We start from the raw sequence: 15098 nt of genomic DNA, 5'->3' as shown, positions 1-15098 counted from the left end.
TTTCTTTTTTTTTTGCCCCGTTTCCCCAAAAATAAGACATCCCCTGATAATAAGCTCAATTGGGCTTTTGAGCGCGTGTGCTAAAATAAGCCCCTCCCCCTGAAAATAAGCCTTCCCTGAAAATATTTAAACGCATGCACAGCCAGTCCCCACCATTTCCTCTGGTTTCCTCCACGCGCCCCAAAATAATAAGACCTCCCCGAAAATAAGGCCAGGCACTTACTTCGGGGTTCAAAAAAATATAAGACAGGGTCTTATTTTCGGGGAAACATGGTAGTTCTCAGTTTAACTAATCTACAACCCCGGGCTTTCCTGGTGGTCCCCCATCCCGCTCTACATTTTTAAGCTTTGCTCTGCCCCTTCCAGGTCCCAGTCCTGCTGGCAGCCACAGGTAGACGGAATGGGACAACTCAGTATGGCCAACTTTGCCATGGCCACTCGCCTTCCGCCAGAGCTAACTCGGCACGGGACAATTTGCCAGGGCCAATTCGCTGTGGGAAAACCTGCCGCAGGCCAATTCAACAATTTTAATTGATTCTTTAAAATAATTCAAAAGAAATGTTTTCATTTTTTTTTGTCATCCCCACTTCGTGTTGTCCCTTCCTTTTATAACGAGTCTATTTTATGATTCTTGATGAAGGTATCTTTTCCTTTATGTACACTGAGAGCGTATGCACCAAGGCAAATTCCTTGTGTGTCCAATCACACTTGGCCAATAAAAAATTCTATTCTATGCTATGCTATGCTATGCTATTCCTATTCCTATTCCATTCCACATAGTCTATTCTATTCTATTCTATTCTATTCTATTCTATTCTATTCTATTCTATTCTATTCTATTCCTATTCCATTCCACATATTCTATTCTATGCTATGCTATGCTATGCTATTCCTATTCCTATTCCATTCCACATAGTCTATTCTATTCTATTCTATTCTATTCTATTCTATTCTATTCTATTCTATTCCTATTCCATTCCACATATTCTATTCTATGCTATGCTATGCTATGCTATGCTATTCCTATTCCATTCCACATATTCTATTCTATTCTATTCTATTCTATTCTATTCTATTCTATTCTATTCTATTCTATTCCATTCCACATATTCTATTCTATGCTATGCTATGCTATGCTATGCTATTCCTATTCCATTCCACATATTCTATTCTATTCTATTCTATTCTATTCTATTCTATTCTATTCTATTCTATTCTATTCTATTCTATTCTACCATTTCTTCGATATTAAGTAACTATTGTCCCGAATTGTCCATAGCGAATTGTCCCGTGGCGAATTGGATGTGGCAAGACAGGTAGATGCATCTCCAAGGGGCTGCCCTTCCTCCCAGGAGGGGACAAGCAAGCCGGCGGAAGGCGGGGAAGCGAGGCTGAGCCAGGCGGCCGCTCACTCACCTCGCAGTCGGCTCGCCAACCCTTTGGCCCAAGCGATCCGGTGCGGCGGGGGCTCCGCGGCCTCGCCGTTGCCCTCTTCGGGAGCGAAGCGCGCGGGCAGGGCGTCTCCCGCTCCTGCGCCCGCGGGGAAGGGACGGCCCTGTTCCCCTCCGTCTTCTTCCTCCTCCTCTTCCTCATCGCCCCTCCGCCTGCGCCGCCGCTGCCTCCCTTGCGCGGCGTCTCCGCTTCGAGCGCCGGGCGTCGGCGAGGCCGCTTCGCCCCGGCCCCACTCCACGTCCATCCTCAACACCGGCCCGGCTATAGCCGTCGCCACCCTGGCCGGGTCTTCCTCCTCGGGTTCAAAAACCGGGTTGTCCCGGCTCCAGGCCTGCCTCGAGCAAGAGGAAAGCGGCGGCGAAGGCGAGCCAGGAGGCTGTCCGAGCTGCCCCAGTTCCAGCTGCTCAAGGCCGCCCGGGGGACAAAGTCCAGCGCGGCCACCGCCGCCGCCGCCCCCCGCGCCCGCCATTGTCCCCTTTGCAAGCCCCGCCGCCTCAAGAAACTTTCCCCGCAGCCCCGCCGAGGAAACGGGGCGGGAAGTCAGCGCCGTCGCCCCCTTTTCCTCTCCATCCCCGCCCACAGAGCCTCGGCAGCCAGGTTGGCGGAGCCAACGGCCTCCTCGGACGGGCCGAAGGGGGAAAGAAGCTCCCGAGCTCAGCGGGCTTCCTTTGCGGTGGAAGTGGGTTCTCTGAGTCCATTTTCCCAGGGAGGAAAATCCTCCCCGAGTTTCCTTGGAGTGATTTCCAAGGATGGATGGAGGGAAAGGGAAAGGGAGAGAGGGAGAGAGAGAGAGAGCCGGGCGCACGGATTGCTGGTGGAAGGATTCAGTCCCTAAAGGCGGCCGGAGGCTGGATCTGAGAGGGCTGAATAGAATAGAATAGAATAGAATAGAATAGAATAGAATAGAATAGAATAGAATAGAATAGAATAGAATAGAAGGAAAGGAAAGGAAAGGAAAGGAAAGGAAAGGAAAGGAAAGGAAAGGAAAGGAGGAAAAGAAAAAAGAAGAAAAGAAAAGAGAAAAGAAAAGAAAAAAGAGAAAAGAAAAGAAAAAAGAAAAGAAAAGAAAAGAAAAGAAGAAAAAGAAGAAAAGAAAAGAAAAAAGAAAAGAGATAGCGATAGGGATAGGGATAGGGATAGAATAGAGAAGAGAAAACAAGAGAAGAAAAAAGAAAAGAAAAGGAAAGGGAAAGGATAGGATAGAATAGAGTACAGATGAATAGGATAGGATAGGATAGGATAGGGTAGGATATATTTTTTTTTATTGGCCAAGTGTGATTGGACACACAAAGAATTTGTCTTGGGGTATATAGCAATAGCACTTAGACTTAAATACCGCTTCACAGGGCTTTATCGCCCTCTCTAAGCGGTTTACAGAGTCAGCCTCTTGCCCTCAACAATCTGGGTCCTCATTTTACCGACCTCGGAAGGATTAAAGGCTGAGTCAACCTTGAGCCTGGTGAGATTCGAACTGCCAAACTCCTGGCAGCAGGTGATCCGCAGAAGTAGCCTGCAGTACTGCACTTTAACCACTGTGCCACTGCGCCTCTAAAGCCCTCCGTGGGGGTGGGGTGTGAATATGGAAAGATTAGAAGGGCCAATGGATTATCAGGGAGAAGCTGATGATCTGGACACAGTACAAAATAGTCCTCAGTGTTATGACCACAATTGAGTCCAACATTGATGTTGCTAAGTGAAACGTTTTGGTTAAGTGAGTTTTGCCTCGTTTTACGACCTTTCTTGCCACAGTTGTTAAGGGAATCATTGCATGTGTCAAGTTAGTAACAACATGGTGGGTGGGTGAATCTGGGCTTCCCTGCTGATTTTGCTTGTCAAGAAGGTCACAAAAGTCACAATTGCAACTTGCAACTTGCAAGTTTTGTGACCTTGCAAGAAGGTCACAAAAGTCACATTGCAACTGTCATGAGTGAGTTGCCAAGCGTATGAATTTCGATCATGTGACTGTGGGGATGCTGCAAGGGTCGTAAGTGTGAAAAACGGTCACTTTTTCCAGTGCCTTTTTAACAGTCCTTAAACAAAAGATTGTAAATTGAGGACTACCTGTATTCTTTTGTGTAACAAAGCATTTACCTGATCTTGGCTGTGCTCCAAATGCTAAGCAAGGTCGCCCTGATTAGAACTTGGGAGGAAAGATTTTATATCTATATAGCTATAGCTATAGCTATCTACCATCAATCTTCCATCCGTCCATCCGTTCATCCATCGTCTGTCTGCCCGTCTATCTATCTATCTATCTATCTATCTATCTATCTATCTATCTATCTATCTAATCATATATCTGTCTCATTATCTATCTATCTATCTATCATCTATCTACAGTGTCTGTCTGTCTAATATCTATCTATCTATCTATCTATCTAATCTATCATCTATCTATCTAACTAACTATCTATCTACGGTGTCTGTCCATCCATCTGTCCATCCGTCTGTCTGTCAATCCGTCCATCCATCCATCCATCCATCCATCCATCCATCCATCCATCCATCCAATCATATATATCTGTCTCATTATCTATCTATCTATCATTGAACTATGTTATTGTAAAATATTAGTGCTCCATGAATTAATCTTTCTTTTTTCCTTCTCCCTCAATAAAATAAAGTCAATCACTAACAGGAGTTGTTAAAAGAGAGCGAGAGAGAGAGGCATTTCAATACGAAACGAGATTGCTAATGATAGAGTTTGTGTATTAAGAAACCTGCTAAGTCTGACTTTACGATCTGAAATCAGAGTCATTGCTCCAATCTGTTGAAAATAAATATTGATGTAAATCAGAACAATGACACCATGGATTTATGCTCCAATTTAAATTTTATTACGAAGTTTGGAGTCATTCTGACAACCATTGAGGGAACGCAGTAATACAGGTTCCCTATTCTTCTTTCTGAAGTTCACTTTCTTGAGCTTCATCATGTAAGATAGCCTCTAAAGCTTCCTCAGAGAGCATAATTGCCTCAGAGTCCTGCGAAAAAAAGAAAAAGGCATTGTCAATAGACTTTATAGACCCACTATAGATCATGGGTGTCAAACTCGCTGTGTCATGTTGCTGTCACATGATGTTTCACGACTTTTTCCCATTTGTGGAGCTGGGGTGGGCATGGCCTTCACAGGACTCATCCTGCCCCCGGGCGACCAATTTGATACCCGTGTTATAGATTAATCCTTAGATAAAAGAAATTGAGGATTTGTTTTAATAATAATTTGTTGTTAAATTCTATTTCCCATTTGTATCATGTAAAAAATGAAATGATAGCTATTTTGGCCATGAAAATTCTTGGAACTAGTTCCAAAAACGATTCAAGACAGAATTCAAAATGAAGTTAAGCTTCTGAAATTTTTGTTTCATCTCTTCTCTTCCAGAAACATCTGCAAGGAGGTCAAAAAAGTCATAATGATGCCACACAACTAAAGCCCTGCTCTGAGTAATGGGGGTGAAGCTTTCATGACATCATAGCAGCTGTCATTTGGACTTTTTTTTTTTTTAATATTTCCCTACCCACCTTTGGATCTGGGTTATTTTAGGAACAAATCTGCCCTCCCTTTTTTATCTGCATTATGAAGGTTTTAGGATTCCTTGTACATAGTTAGTCAGTGTAAACTAGTTCCCATTAGAATCATAGTTTGCAGAAAACTTCAGTTAAATCCTGGATATCAAGAACTGAAAGGAAGGAACTATTTTTAATAGGGATAAATGGGAATTGAAAACTATTAACAAGGTCAGAGTAGAATCTGATCTGATCTGACCTGACCTGACCTAACCTAACCTAACCTAACCTAACCTAACCTAACCTAACCTAACCTAACCTAACCTAACCTAACCTAACTTAACCTAATACTTTCAGATGTAATATAATGTTTTCCAGATAGATTCCTGATTTTTTGCAACAACAGCAAGATAAAATTCCATTGGCTCTGCCGACACTTAGAAAACTGTGCAACATTTTCCATTAAGTTGTCTGTTTCTCTAGAAGTCTCATTAAGCCAGTGACCATCTGGTGGCCATCATATGTTTTCCACTAGACATGTAACTTTTGGAAGGAAGATTTACCTCCATCCATTTAGCTTCTGCCAAAGTACAATGAATTATATGACATTTTCTCACTTTAGGTTTAATGGGGAAAGTATATGCGATGCTTCCAATTTGCTGTTTTACATCTTCTTATTTTTAGTTATTTTTTTTAAAAGGAGCTAGCTAGTAGAATTTTTACTTTTTCAAATGTAAGCAGGGATGTTGCTGTGTAGAGAGAAGTGGCAATCAGTTCATTTCTGCAGTGAAATTATTTTTGAGGATGAGGAATTTAATTTAGTTTTAATGATGATCCTTGTGGTTGCTATGAAGAAGAACTATTTTAATGTTTAACATCTGTTCAATGTTAAATGATTTTAGATGTAGGAATCATTATGATTTAAGGGTGTTCCAAGATTGCTTACTCTACTTTTACTTGCCCTATTCATAAAAATATGTATGAGTGACTTGATGATAGATAATTAAAGCAGAATGAATAGGAAGGGGGTGGAGTGGACATTTGTTCTCTTTTATCCTTTTGAGATATTCAAAAACAGTTCTGTACTTTCTTTTTCTAAGGTATGATCGTTTGGTTTAATGGTGAAGGTGTTGACATAGCAATCAGGAGACTGTGAATTCTAGTTCTGCCTTAATCATGATTGCTGGCTGGGTAACTGACTAATTAACTCAACCCACCTCACAGGAGGGGGAAATAGAAGGAGGGAGGAGTATCATATATGTTTGCTGACTTGAATTACTTGAAAGTAATAAAGGCAAGATAAAAGTCTAATAAATAAAGCATGACATTTTGACAGAACAAAAATCTGTCAGATACATTATATATTAAGATGCCTTTTATTCTAGCTGAATAAAAATGTAGTAAAAAAAAATTAAAGTTTTTAGAAATTTAATAAATAAATAAAAATAAATAAACTCTGCCTAGCATTATTTCTCCAGTCCAGAGGAATAGTGAACATTGTACTGGCTGTTGATGTTTTCAATGCACAGGAGTACAAGAATTTGGGGCAGTTAATAAGAAAGGGTGAACTCTTTGCTTATTCAAGATTACAGGTAGTCCTTGACTTACAATAGTTCATTTAGTGACGGTTGAAAGTTACAATGGCACTGAAAAATCTGGCTTATCAACGTTATTCAGACTTCACAACCTTTGTAGCATCGCCATGGTCACAGGATCAAAATTCATATGCTTGGCAAATGACTCATATTTATGACGATTGCAGTCAGGAGATCCCCTTTTGCAACCTTCTGACAAGCAAAGTCAAGGGGGAAGCCTGATTCGCTTAACAACCGTGTGACTAACTTAACATCTGCAATGATTCACTTAACTGTGGCAAGAGAGGCCGCAGAATGGAGCAAAATTCACTTAACAAATGTCTCACTTAGCAACAGAAATTGTGGGCTCAATTCTGGTCGTAAATTGAAGATCACCTGTATTTGTCCCACTGGTGAATCTCATTAAAGAGTATTTGAATTGAAATAGGTATTACGTCTCTGCTTGAACATTTCCACGTTTATCCCTCGCTCCATCATGAAATGCTGCCACTTAATAGAAATGCATCATGACAGAAGTGGAACTTTGAGGGAAAGTATCCATTTTGTTCTTGAATAATTTAATCGTTCAGTGAAATTCAAAACCTAAAAGGTTTGTTTTTTATATAGCGCTAAAGCAAAGTAAGTTCACAATAACTTGATTTCTGCTGTAGGTTTTCTTTTGAGGGTGCGGGTATTTGAGTCATTATTAACTACTGGAAACTGCCTGGACAAGTTCATGTTGTGACCATGACAAGTTTTTTTTTTCAGAAGTAGTTTGCCATTGCCTCCTTCCCGGGACTGAGAGAGAGTGACTGGCCCAAAGTCACCCAGCTGGCTTAGTGCCTAAGACTGAACTAGAACTCACTGTCTTCTGATTCCTAGTCTGGTGTCTTACACTGTTCTAATTATTATTATTATTGTTCTTAGTGGTATAATCTACTAAGATACCTTTGATTAAACCAGGGGTCTGCAACCTTAAACACTCAAAGAGCCATTTGGACCTGTTTCCCACAAGAAAGAAAACACCGGGAGCCACAAAACCCTTCCTGTGCCTGACATTTCTTGAGTGGCCACAAAACTAACATATGTAATTGAATTAAACGTCCTGTTTTCTTCTGAAACTTTTATTTTCTTGGATTTATTCATGGTTGGCCTACCAGGGGTTGAAAAGCTCAATAAATCGCATGCCGACGGGTGTTACACATTGGCAGTTATGACGCACATTTTGAGTGACAGGGAGCCACAGCAGAGGGGTGAAAGAGCCACATGCGGCTCCAGAGCCACAGGTTGCTGACCCCTGGATTAAACAATGGCATCTGATGGGACACAGAAAGTATGCCTCAATCTGCCCTGTGGAAGACCAGGCCCTTTTAGATCTGGATGGCTCTGAGCTGTCACTTTCTGAAGGCATTAAAATCTTGGGTCCCTCCTCCCTCCTCCGGCCTTAGGAGAGAAAATTAAATGAACCCTTGTGTGGAATTGTGAGGTGGGTTGTCTCTGCTGGCTGTTCTGCCCCAGGCTTGATAAGCTCCTGAATTTTTGTTGAGTGTTTAACAATAAAAAGGTTTTTTTAATTTCCTTTTTGCTGATCACGGTTTATGTACAAATCACATCGAATCAAAACAAACAAATAAACACTCTGTAGTGCAAGGGTGATGGCCCTTTTATGACTGGTGGACTTCACCTCCCAGAATTCCTGAGCCAGCATATGTGGACTTCAACTCCCAGAATGCTTGAACCTGCATGGCTGGCTCAGGCATTCTGGGAGTTGAAGTCCACAAGTTATATAGGGGCCATCGTTTCCCACCTCTGCTTTAGTGCTTAATGCATTGAAAAGTATTGCTTCTACCTGCTGTTCCTGGAGATCATCCTGGCTCATATCTGAAGAAGGAGCATTGCCACCAGCGGGGAGCTTCTGCAGATCAGCTGGTGCTGTGGGATCCTTTAAAAGGGGTGTTGGCTTTGAAAGATCCTTTAGTACAAGTGCTGGTGCTGGCGCTGTGGGATCTTCCAAAAGGAGTGCTGGTGCTGTGGGATCCTTTAAAAGGGCTGATGGCTTTGAAGGATCCTTTAGTATGAGCGCTGACGCTGTGGGATCTTCAAAAAGTGCTGGCGCTGTGGGATCCTTTAAAAGAGGTGATGGCCTTGAAGGATCCTTTAAAAGAGGTGATGGCTTTGAAGGATCCTTTAGTACGAGTGCTGACGCTGTGGGATCTTCAAAAAGTGCTGGCGCTGTGGGATCCTTTAAAAGAAGTGATGGCCTTGAAGGATCCTTTAAAAGAGGTGATGGCTTTGAAGGATCCTTTAGTACGAGTGCTGACGCTGTGGGATCTTCAAAAAGGAGTGCTGGCGCTGTGGGATCCTTTAAAAGGAGTTGAAATATTAAGGAACAAATTAAAATAATTTTGTGCACTAACAGGTTTCAAGATTAATAGACCGAAGACAACGATGTTAACCAAAATCATGAAAACAGAAGATTAAACAGAACCGATGAATAAAATGAGTTTTAAGATTGAGTAGAAGATAAAATATCCGGGTATTGCTATGACAAACATGAATTGTACATTATTTCAAAGTAACTATGTTAAGACATAGAATGAAATTTAAAAAGATACATTAGGGGAGAAATTACAACTCTCATTGCTGAGGAGAGTATCTCTGATTAAAAATGAATGCCTTGCGTAGAATGATGCTTTTGTTCCAGACTTGTTTTGATAACTGTTGCACCATTTAAAGAGTGGCAAAAGGATTTATCTAAATTTGTGTAGTAGAGAACTAACCACAAATTAAATATAAGATGCTTGCCATTTAGTTTGGATGAAAGAAGTAAAAGGTGTTTTTGAAGTTAGAAGAACACAACCTGAGATTTGAATGGCATGGAGATCTGTGGTACCACAAAATCAAGGTTAATGTGGATTTTATTGTTGAGAGGATAGCCTTTATGGACTTTTTATGTGAAACAGAAAAAAAAGAATTTATGATTTATGGTTTTGATGATTAGAAAGGTTAGATTATAGAAAGAACAAAGTTATGTAAGCATTGAATAAACAGTACATTTATAGTTACATTTATAACTGCTGTAAAGAATGGAAGCTTTTCTTTTATCCTTTTTAAAAATTTGTTTTCCTTTATTGCATTTTTTAGTCTTCTCTTTGATTTCTTTGTGCGTTTTTTCCTCACCTTATACAGGTAGTCCTCAGCTTATGACTACAACTGAGCTCAAAATTTCTGTTGTTAAGTAGACATTTGTTCAGTGAGTTTTGCCCCATTTTACTACCTTTCTTACCTCTGTTGTTAAGTGAATCACTGCAGTTGATAAGTTAGTAACCCGGTTGTTAAGTGAATCTGGCTTCCCCTTTGACTTTGATTGTCAGAAGTTTGCAAAAAGGGATCCCGTGACCCCCTTGAACCAGTTGCCAAGCATCTGAATTTTGATCACATGATCATGGGGATGCTGCAATGGTCATAATTATGAACAAACGGTCAGAAGTCACTTTTTTCAGTGCAGTTGTAATTTCGAACAGTCACTAAAAGAACTGTTATAAGTCAAGGACCACCTGTATTAGCTTGTATTAGTTTTTATCCTCCTTTAAAAAATCTTTAATAAAAAGTTATACTTAGAGAAGAAGGAGGAGGAAGAAGAAGAAGAAGAAGGAAGGAAGGAGGAGGAGGAGGAAGAGGAAGAGGAATCCTAAACACAATAAAATACAAATGATAAATGTTGGAATGATTGTTATTAGTATTCTTTGGTGTACTTCAACATCGCTCACGTTTTGTTAATTTATTTAACTGGCTACATGAGAAACATTATCATTCAAAATGATAAAATATAATACCAATCATATTAGTTCAGAAGAGGAAATTTAATGTACCAATTTCAATGATGGTAATACTTGAGTTTGTATGGGTTCCGGAGCAAGAATGCCGCCACCAGTCTTAAAACAGGAGAAAAGAACCAAGATTCCGTTTTATATATAGCAATAGCACTTCAACTTATATAACACTTTACGGTGCTTCACAGCCCTCTCTAAGCAGTTTACAGAGTCATCAATCTGGGTCCTCATTTTTCCAACCTCGGAAGGATGAAGGCTGAGTCAACCCTGAGCCTGATGGGATTTGAATTGCCAAATTGCAGGCAGCCAGCAGGCAGCCTGCAGTACTGCACTCTAACCACTGCGTCATCAAGGCTCTCTCTATATGTATTTATATATATACTGCATAGATAAGACTAATTGTTTTTCTTCAGTATAATGTGGGACAAAAATAAACCTTGCACAGGCTTTTGATATTCTGTTATTCATCCTAACTACTCTTGTTTCATTCCAGATCCCCTTGATTGAATAACTGAGGGTTTCTTGACCTGGGCTAGATTTATTTGCAAAAATAAGAACCTGATAGGCGAGGAGGAGGAGGAGGAGGAGGAGGAGGAGGAGGAGGAGGAGGAGGAGGAGGAGGAAAGAAGAGAAATGGACAGACTTTTCCCCATGCAATATTTTGCAACCTTTATTATTTCTTCCAAGAGATCTATGGAAATAATGTTTGCCCTACCTCTTTTGCTTCTACCTGTTCCAAAACATTGTCTGGCAGTGGATGAGCGACCTTGGAAAAAGACAAAGCAGAAGAGGGATGGTGAAAAAGAATTGCATTTCCTGCTGCCAATGCAAATATATTGTCCTTGGCTTTTTGTTTTTTGTTTTTTAAATTGGCAATGTACTTACTGCTAAAGCAAAGATGACGATGAAAAGGCAACAGATTATCTCAAGGCTTTTCATTGTGGCTGGTCCCCTGTAGAGTATTTTATGAGAGGATAAATGTTCAAAAATGAAGCCAGAAGGTAACAAAGATTTTAACCCTTGCTTTTTCTATGTATAATATTATATAATATTATATGGCAGTGTTTCTCAACCTCCGTAGCTTGAAGATGGGTGGACTTCAACTCCCAGAATTCCAGAATTCCACAGCTGTCTATGCTGTATAGCAGAGATGGGTTTCAGCAGGTTCTGACCAGTTCTGGAGAACCGGTAGCAGAAATTTTGAGTAGTTGGGAGAACCGGTAGTAAAAATTCTGACTGGCCCCGCCCCCATCTATTCTCTGCCTCCCAAGTCCCAGCTGATCGGGAGGAAATGGGGATTTTGCCCCATTTGCTCCCCTGGATTGGGGAGGGAATGGAGATTTTACAGTATCCTTCCCCTGGAGTGGGGAGGAAATGGAGATTTTACAGTATCCTTCTGCCACACCCATCAAGCCACACCCACCAAGCCATGCCACACCCACCAAGCCACGCCCACAGAACCAGTAGTAAAAAAAATTGAAACCCACCATTGCTGTATAGGAATGGTTGCATTACACTCAGCGTACCCTTTTTCCCCCAAAATAAGACATCTCCTGATAGTAAGCCCAATTGGGCTTTTGAGTGCATGGCAATAAGGCCAAGCACTTATTTCAGGGTTCAAAAAATATATATAAATATTTATATAATTATATATAAATATATAAAAAAATATAAGACAGGGTCTTATTTTTGGGGATACATGTTATTATTGTTACAGTCAGTAAATATATTTTAGAGCAGGGAGCAGTCCCGGTAGCTTTTCACAATCCCTGAAAATTCTAAATGATCAGAGATAAGAAGGGGATAAATATTCATTCCTATATACCCACCAAAGAGTAAAGGTGCCAAAATGTACAGTAAAGCATAACCAGAATACCTGAGGTATGCTTGCTCTTAACAATTTTGACATTTAGCCACAATATTTTGAAATTTAGCCACTATATTCTTCGTTGTGGTTGTGTGATCGAATAGCCACAGGAAGATGAGTCTTCTCACTATACAAAGAAATCACCAAAAAGTGCCGTGAAAACCATCCACCTTTTGTTCACAGTGGTTGTGTTTGCATAAGGCACTTGTTTATGTAATATGACTTTTTCTGGGTTTGCATAACACACTGAACAAGAAGTACCACAAGCTAATTTAAAGGCAGTGGCCTGTATCAATCCTAGGTCCTTGGGAAGGACTTGATAGGTAGATTAATATGCCAAATCCACTCTAAACATTTGGCTGATTGTGCAATCCACAATACTGATAAGACCTGTGACAAACCAAAGAGAGCACCAATAGTGATAGTCTCCTTGGGTACCATTCCGAAACATCTGGAGCACTATTGAACACCATCGGCATTGACAAAATCACCCCGAGTCAATTGCAAAAGGCAGCTTTGCCTGGAACTATCATTACATCTTTGGATGATACTTTTCGCACCATCAGTTTATTTAATAAATAAACAAGTTAGCTGTTGATTGCTTGGGGCTAGTTGCTATGCCAAAACCTCATAAAAATGAGCTAAATCTTTATCCAGAGAGTCCGATAATACAGGAGAGAAGCGAGAGATGTGCCTACAGCACTCTCACAAAGTGGAAGCGAGCTTGGATGTCTTCTTGGAGACATTCGTAGAGTAGAGTTTACTGATTGTTTACATATAGCAGCTGGCCCTGCCAATCTTGGTTGCAGTATGGTGTCCATGATGGTTTCTTGACTAGACTATTGTTTCTCCCCTGACTATCCTGTTTCTTCCTTGCTTATGTGGATGTTGGGTGCTGGAAAGGTTGGGTCCTAGGGAGGATGTGCTGTGTGTTGTTTGCTCCCTTTTCTTGAATCTTTCACTTGTCTGTTTAGAGACAGAACTAAATTAAAAAGGAGATGTGAAATAAAAGTTATAACTAAGAGCAGGCAAGAGAATCTACAAATGGGAGCAACAGCTTTAAATTGACCTATTTGCATACATTAGTAAACAGCGTAGTGTGGCACAGTAAATATTCTTGATCCATACAGTACCTAGACTTTAGCAGCAATTCTGGTTATTTTAGGGAAGCTATCATCTTATAACTTCAGTAATTTAAGGATAGCAACACTTGTTTTGCTTACAAGGTTCTTGTCTATAATTGCCCTAGATATTCTAAAATACTTTGCGATCATCTTATTACCTGGATCTGAAGAGTAAATTCTCCAAAGGCAGCCAACCACTTAGAATGGACTTCAACGTGTCTTGGATTTCTGACTCAGAAGAGGCTTTTATCTCTGCTGCTGCGTTGCCTACGACCCCCAGGAATTTTAATCCTGCCCAAGGATCAACCCACAGTTTCATGAGGTCAGACTTACTTTAATTTCCTTATTACGGTACTTCCTTTTGCTTACCCACTTTCTCTTCTTTTGGTGGCCTCAGAAACAAAGACATAGTTAAGATTAGTTAAGATATTCCTGATCATGATCTAACATTTGCATCAAAGACTCAGTGGGAGAACTAAAACGAGGTACATAGTATTTCCTTCAATTCAGTGTAGGAGTTCTGAGGAACATATCATGGCCTTTTTATGATGCTGGCAATTGATTTTCTTCAGTCATTAACTGACCATTCCTTAGATTTTCCATGGATAGAAGTATTTTAATGGAGGTGTGCCGTACTGGTTAAATAAAATTATACAGTAATAATTCACCGAAAAGTGGATAGTTTCTGCCTTTGAAGTTTGAATATCAATAGTAAATAAAAAAAAGCAATCGAGAGATATGTTGCAGACCAATACTTAATAGATTAATAATAAAAGCTTTGGAAAAGGTCTTTGAATGTTGTGATGTGCCTATAGCTTCAAAGCTCAGAATTCTGAAAGCAGTGTCAGTGAAGTAGACCAGAAAACTGACTTCACAGAAAGACTGGAACTATATTTTATTGAAATAGGCTACCTTTGTAGAATTTTGTAAGTATCACCACTATGTACATTCCAGTGGTGGGTTTCAAATTTTTTTACTACCAGTTCTGTGGGCGTGGCTTGGTGAGCGTAGCATGGCTTGGTGGGCGTTCAGGGAAAGGATACTGTAAAATCTCCATTCCCACCTCACTCTGGGGAAAGGATACTGTAAAATCTCATCATGTCCGCAGATAATCGCCCGGCCGCCCTGTTCAGGGTGTCCCGCTCCCTCCTGAATCGGAGGGCGGGGGAGGATCCTTTGCGGAGATGTGCCAAGGAGTTTAGTCAGCATCTGCTGGATAAGATCACTCAGATTCGGGACGGTCTGGACTCTGACTGGGCAGGGTCTGACGGTGAGGCAGCCGGTCTTGAGATTTGGGAGGAGTTCAATCCTGTCACCCCTGAGGAAGTGGACAGGATTATGGGAAGGCTGAGTGCCACCACGTGTGTACTGGATCCGTGTCCCTCCTGGCTTGCTTATGCAGCCTGAGAGGTGACATGGGATTGGATCCAGGCAGTAATAATGGCATCCTTGGATGAGGGGATCTTCCCTGCTGCCTTGAAGGAGGCAGTGGTGAAACCCCTCCTCAAGAAATCTGCCTTGGATCCAACCATACTGGATAACTTTCGTCCAGTCTCCAACCTTCACTTTGTCGTGAAGATTGTTGAGAGCATGGTGGCACGGCAGCTCCCATTGGTCCTGGAGGATACAGACTACCTGGATCCATACCAATCGGGTTTCAGGCCAGGGTACAGCACAGAGACGGCATTGGTCGCGCTGGTGGATGATCTTTGGAGGGCTCGGGACAGGGGATACTCCTCTG

The 15098-nt window shown here is 41.2% G+C and overlaps 2 protein-coding genes across 4 annotated transcripts in view; both read right to left on the bottom strand.

The window, feature by feature from the left end:
* PKD2 (polycystin 2, transient receptor potential cation channel) overlaps nt 1–2655 on the bottom strand; it is a 33467-nt gene extending 30812 nt beyond the window's left edge. For both annotated transcript variants that reach the window (XM_060686966.2, XM_060686967.2), the window contains exon 1: nt 1417–2655. In XM_060686966.2, coding sequence (XP_060542949.2) covers nt 1417–1921 — 505 coding nt within the window. In that variant the 5' untranslated portion in view covers nt 1922–2655. The remainder of the gene's footprint in view (nt 1–1416) is intronic.
* Nucleotides 2656–4266: 1611 nt separating this feature from the next.
* On the bottom strand, nt 4267–13711 carry LOC117678940 (uncharacterized). Of its 2 annotated transcripts, none has more exons than XM_060686968.2 (5): nt 13516–13711; nt 11252–11318; nt 11082–11132; nt 8383–8895; nt 4267–4436 (listed from the first exon to the last, which is right to left on the bottom strand). In XM_060686968.2, the coding sequence occupies exons 1-5, from the start codon at nt 13674–13676 to the stop codon at nt 4347–4349; spliced, it is 882 nt and encodes a 293-aa protein (XP_060542951.2). In that variant the 5' UTR covers nt 13677–13711; the 3' UTR covers nt 4267–4346. The 2 variants fall into 2 exon arrangements, with proteins under 2 accessions (XP_060542951.2, XP_087731250.1); XM_087875124.1 differs by lacking the exon at nt 13516–13711 and adding an exon at nt 12243–12313.
* Nucleotides 13712–15098: the final 1387 nt, after the last annotated feature.

Source organism: Pantherophis guttatus, chromosome 8 (assembly GCF_059756535.1).
Source record: "Pantherophis guttatus breed Tessera chromosome 8, ASM5975653v1, whole genome shotgun sequence".
In the NCBI taxonomy this organism is placed as follows: Eukaryota; Metazoa; Chordata; class Lepidosauria; order Squamata; family Colubridae; genus Pantherophis; species Pantherophis guttatus.
Note: the sequence above shows the minus strand (reverse complement) of the source record. Positions and strands in the feature narration are given on the sequence as shown.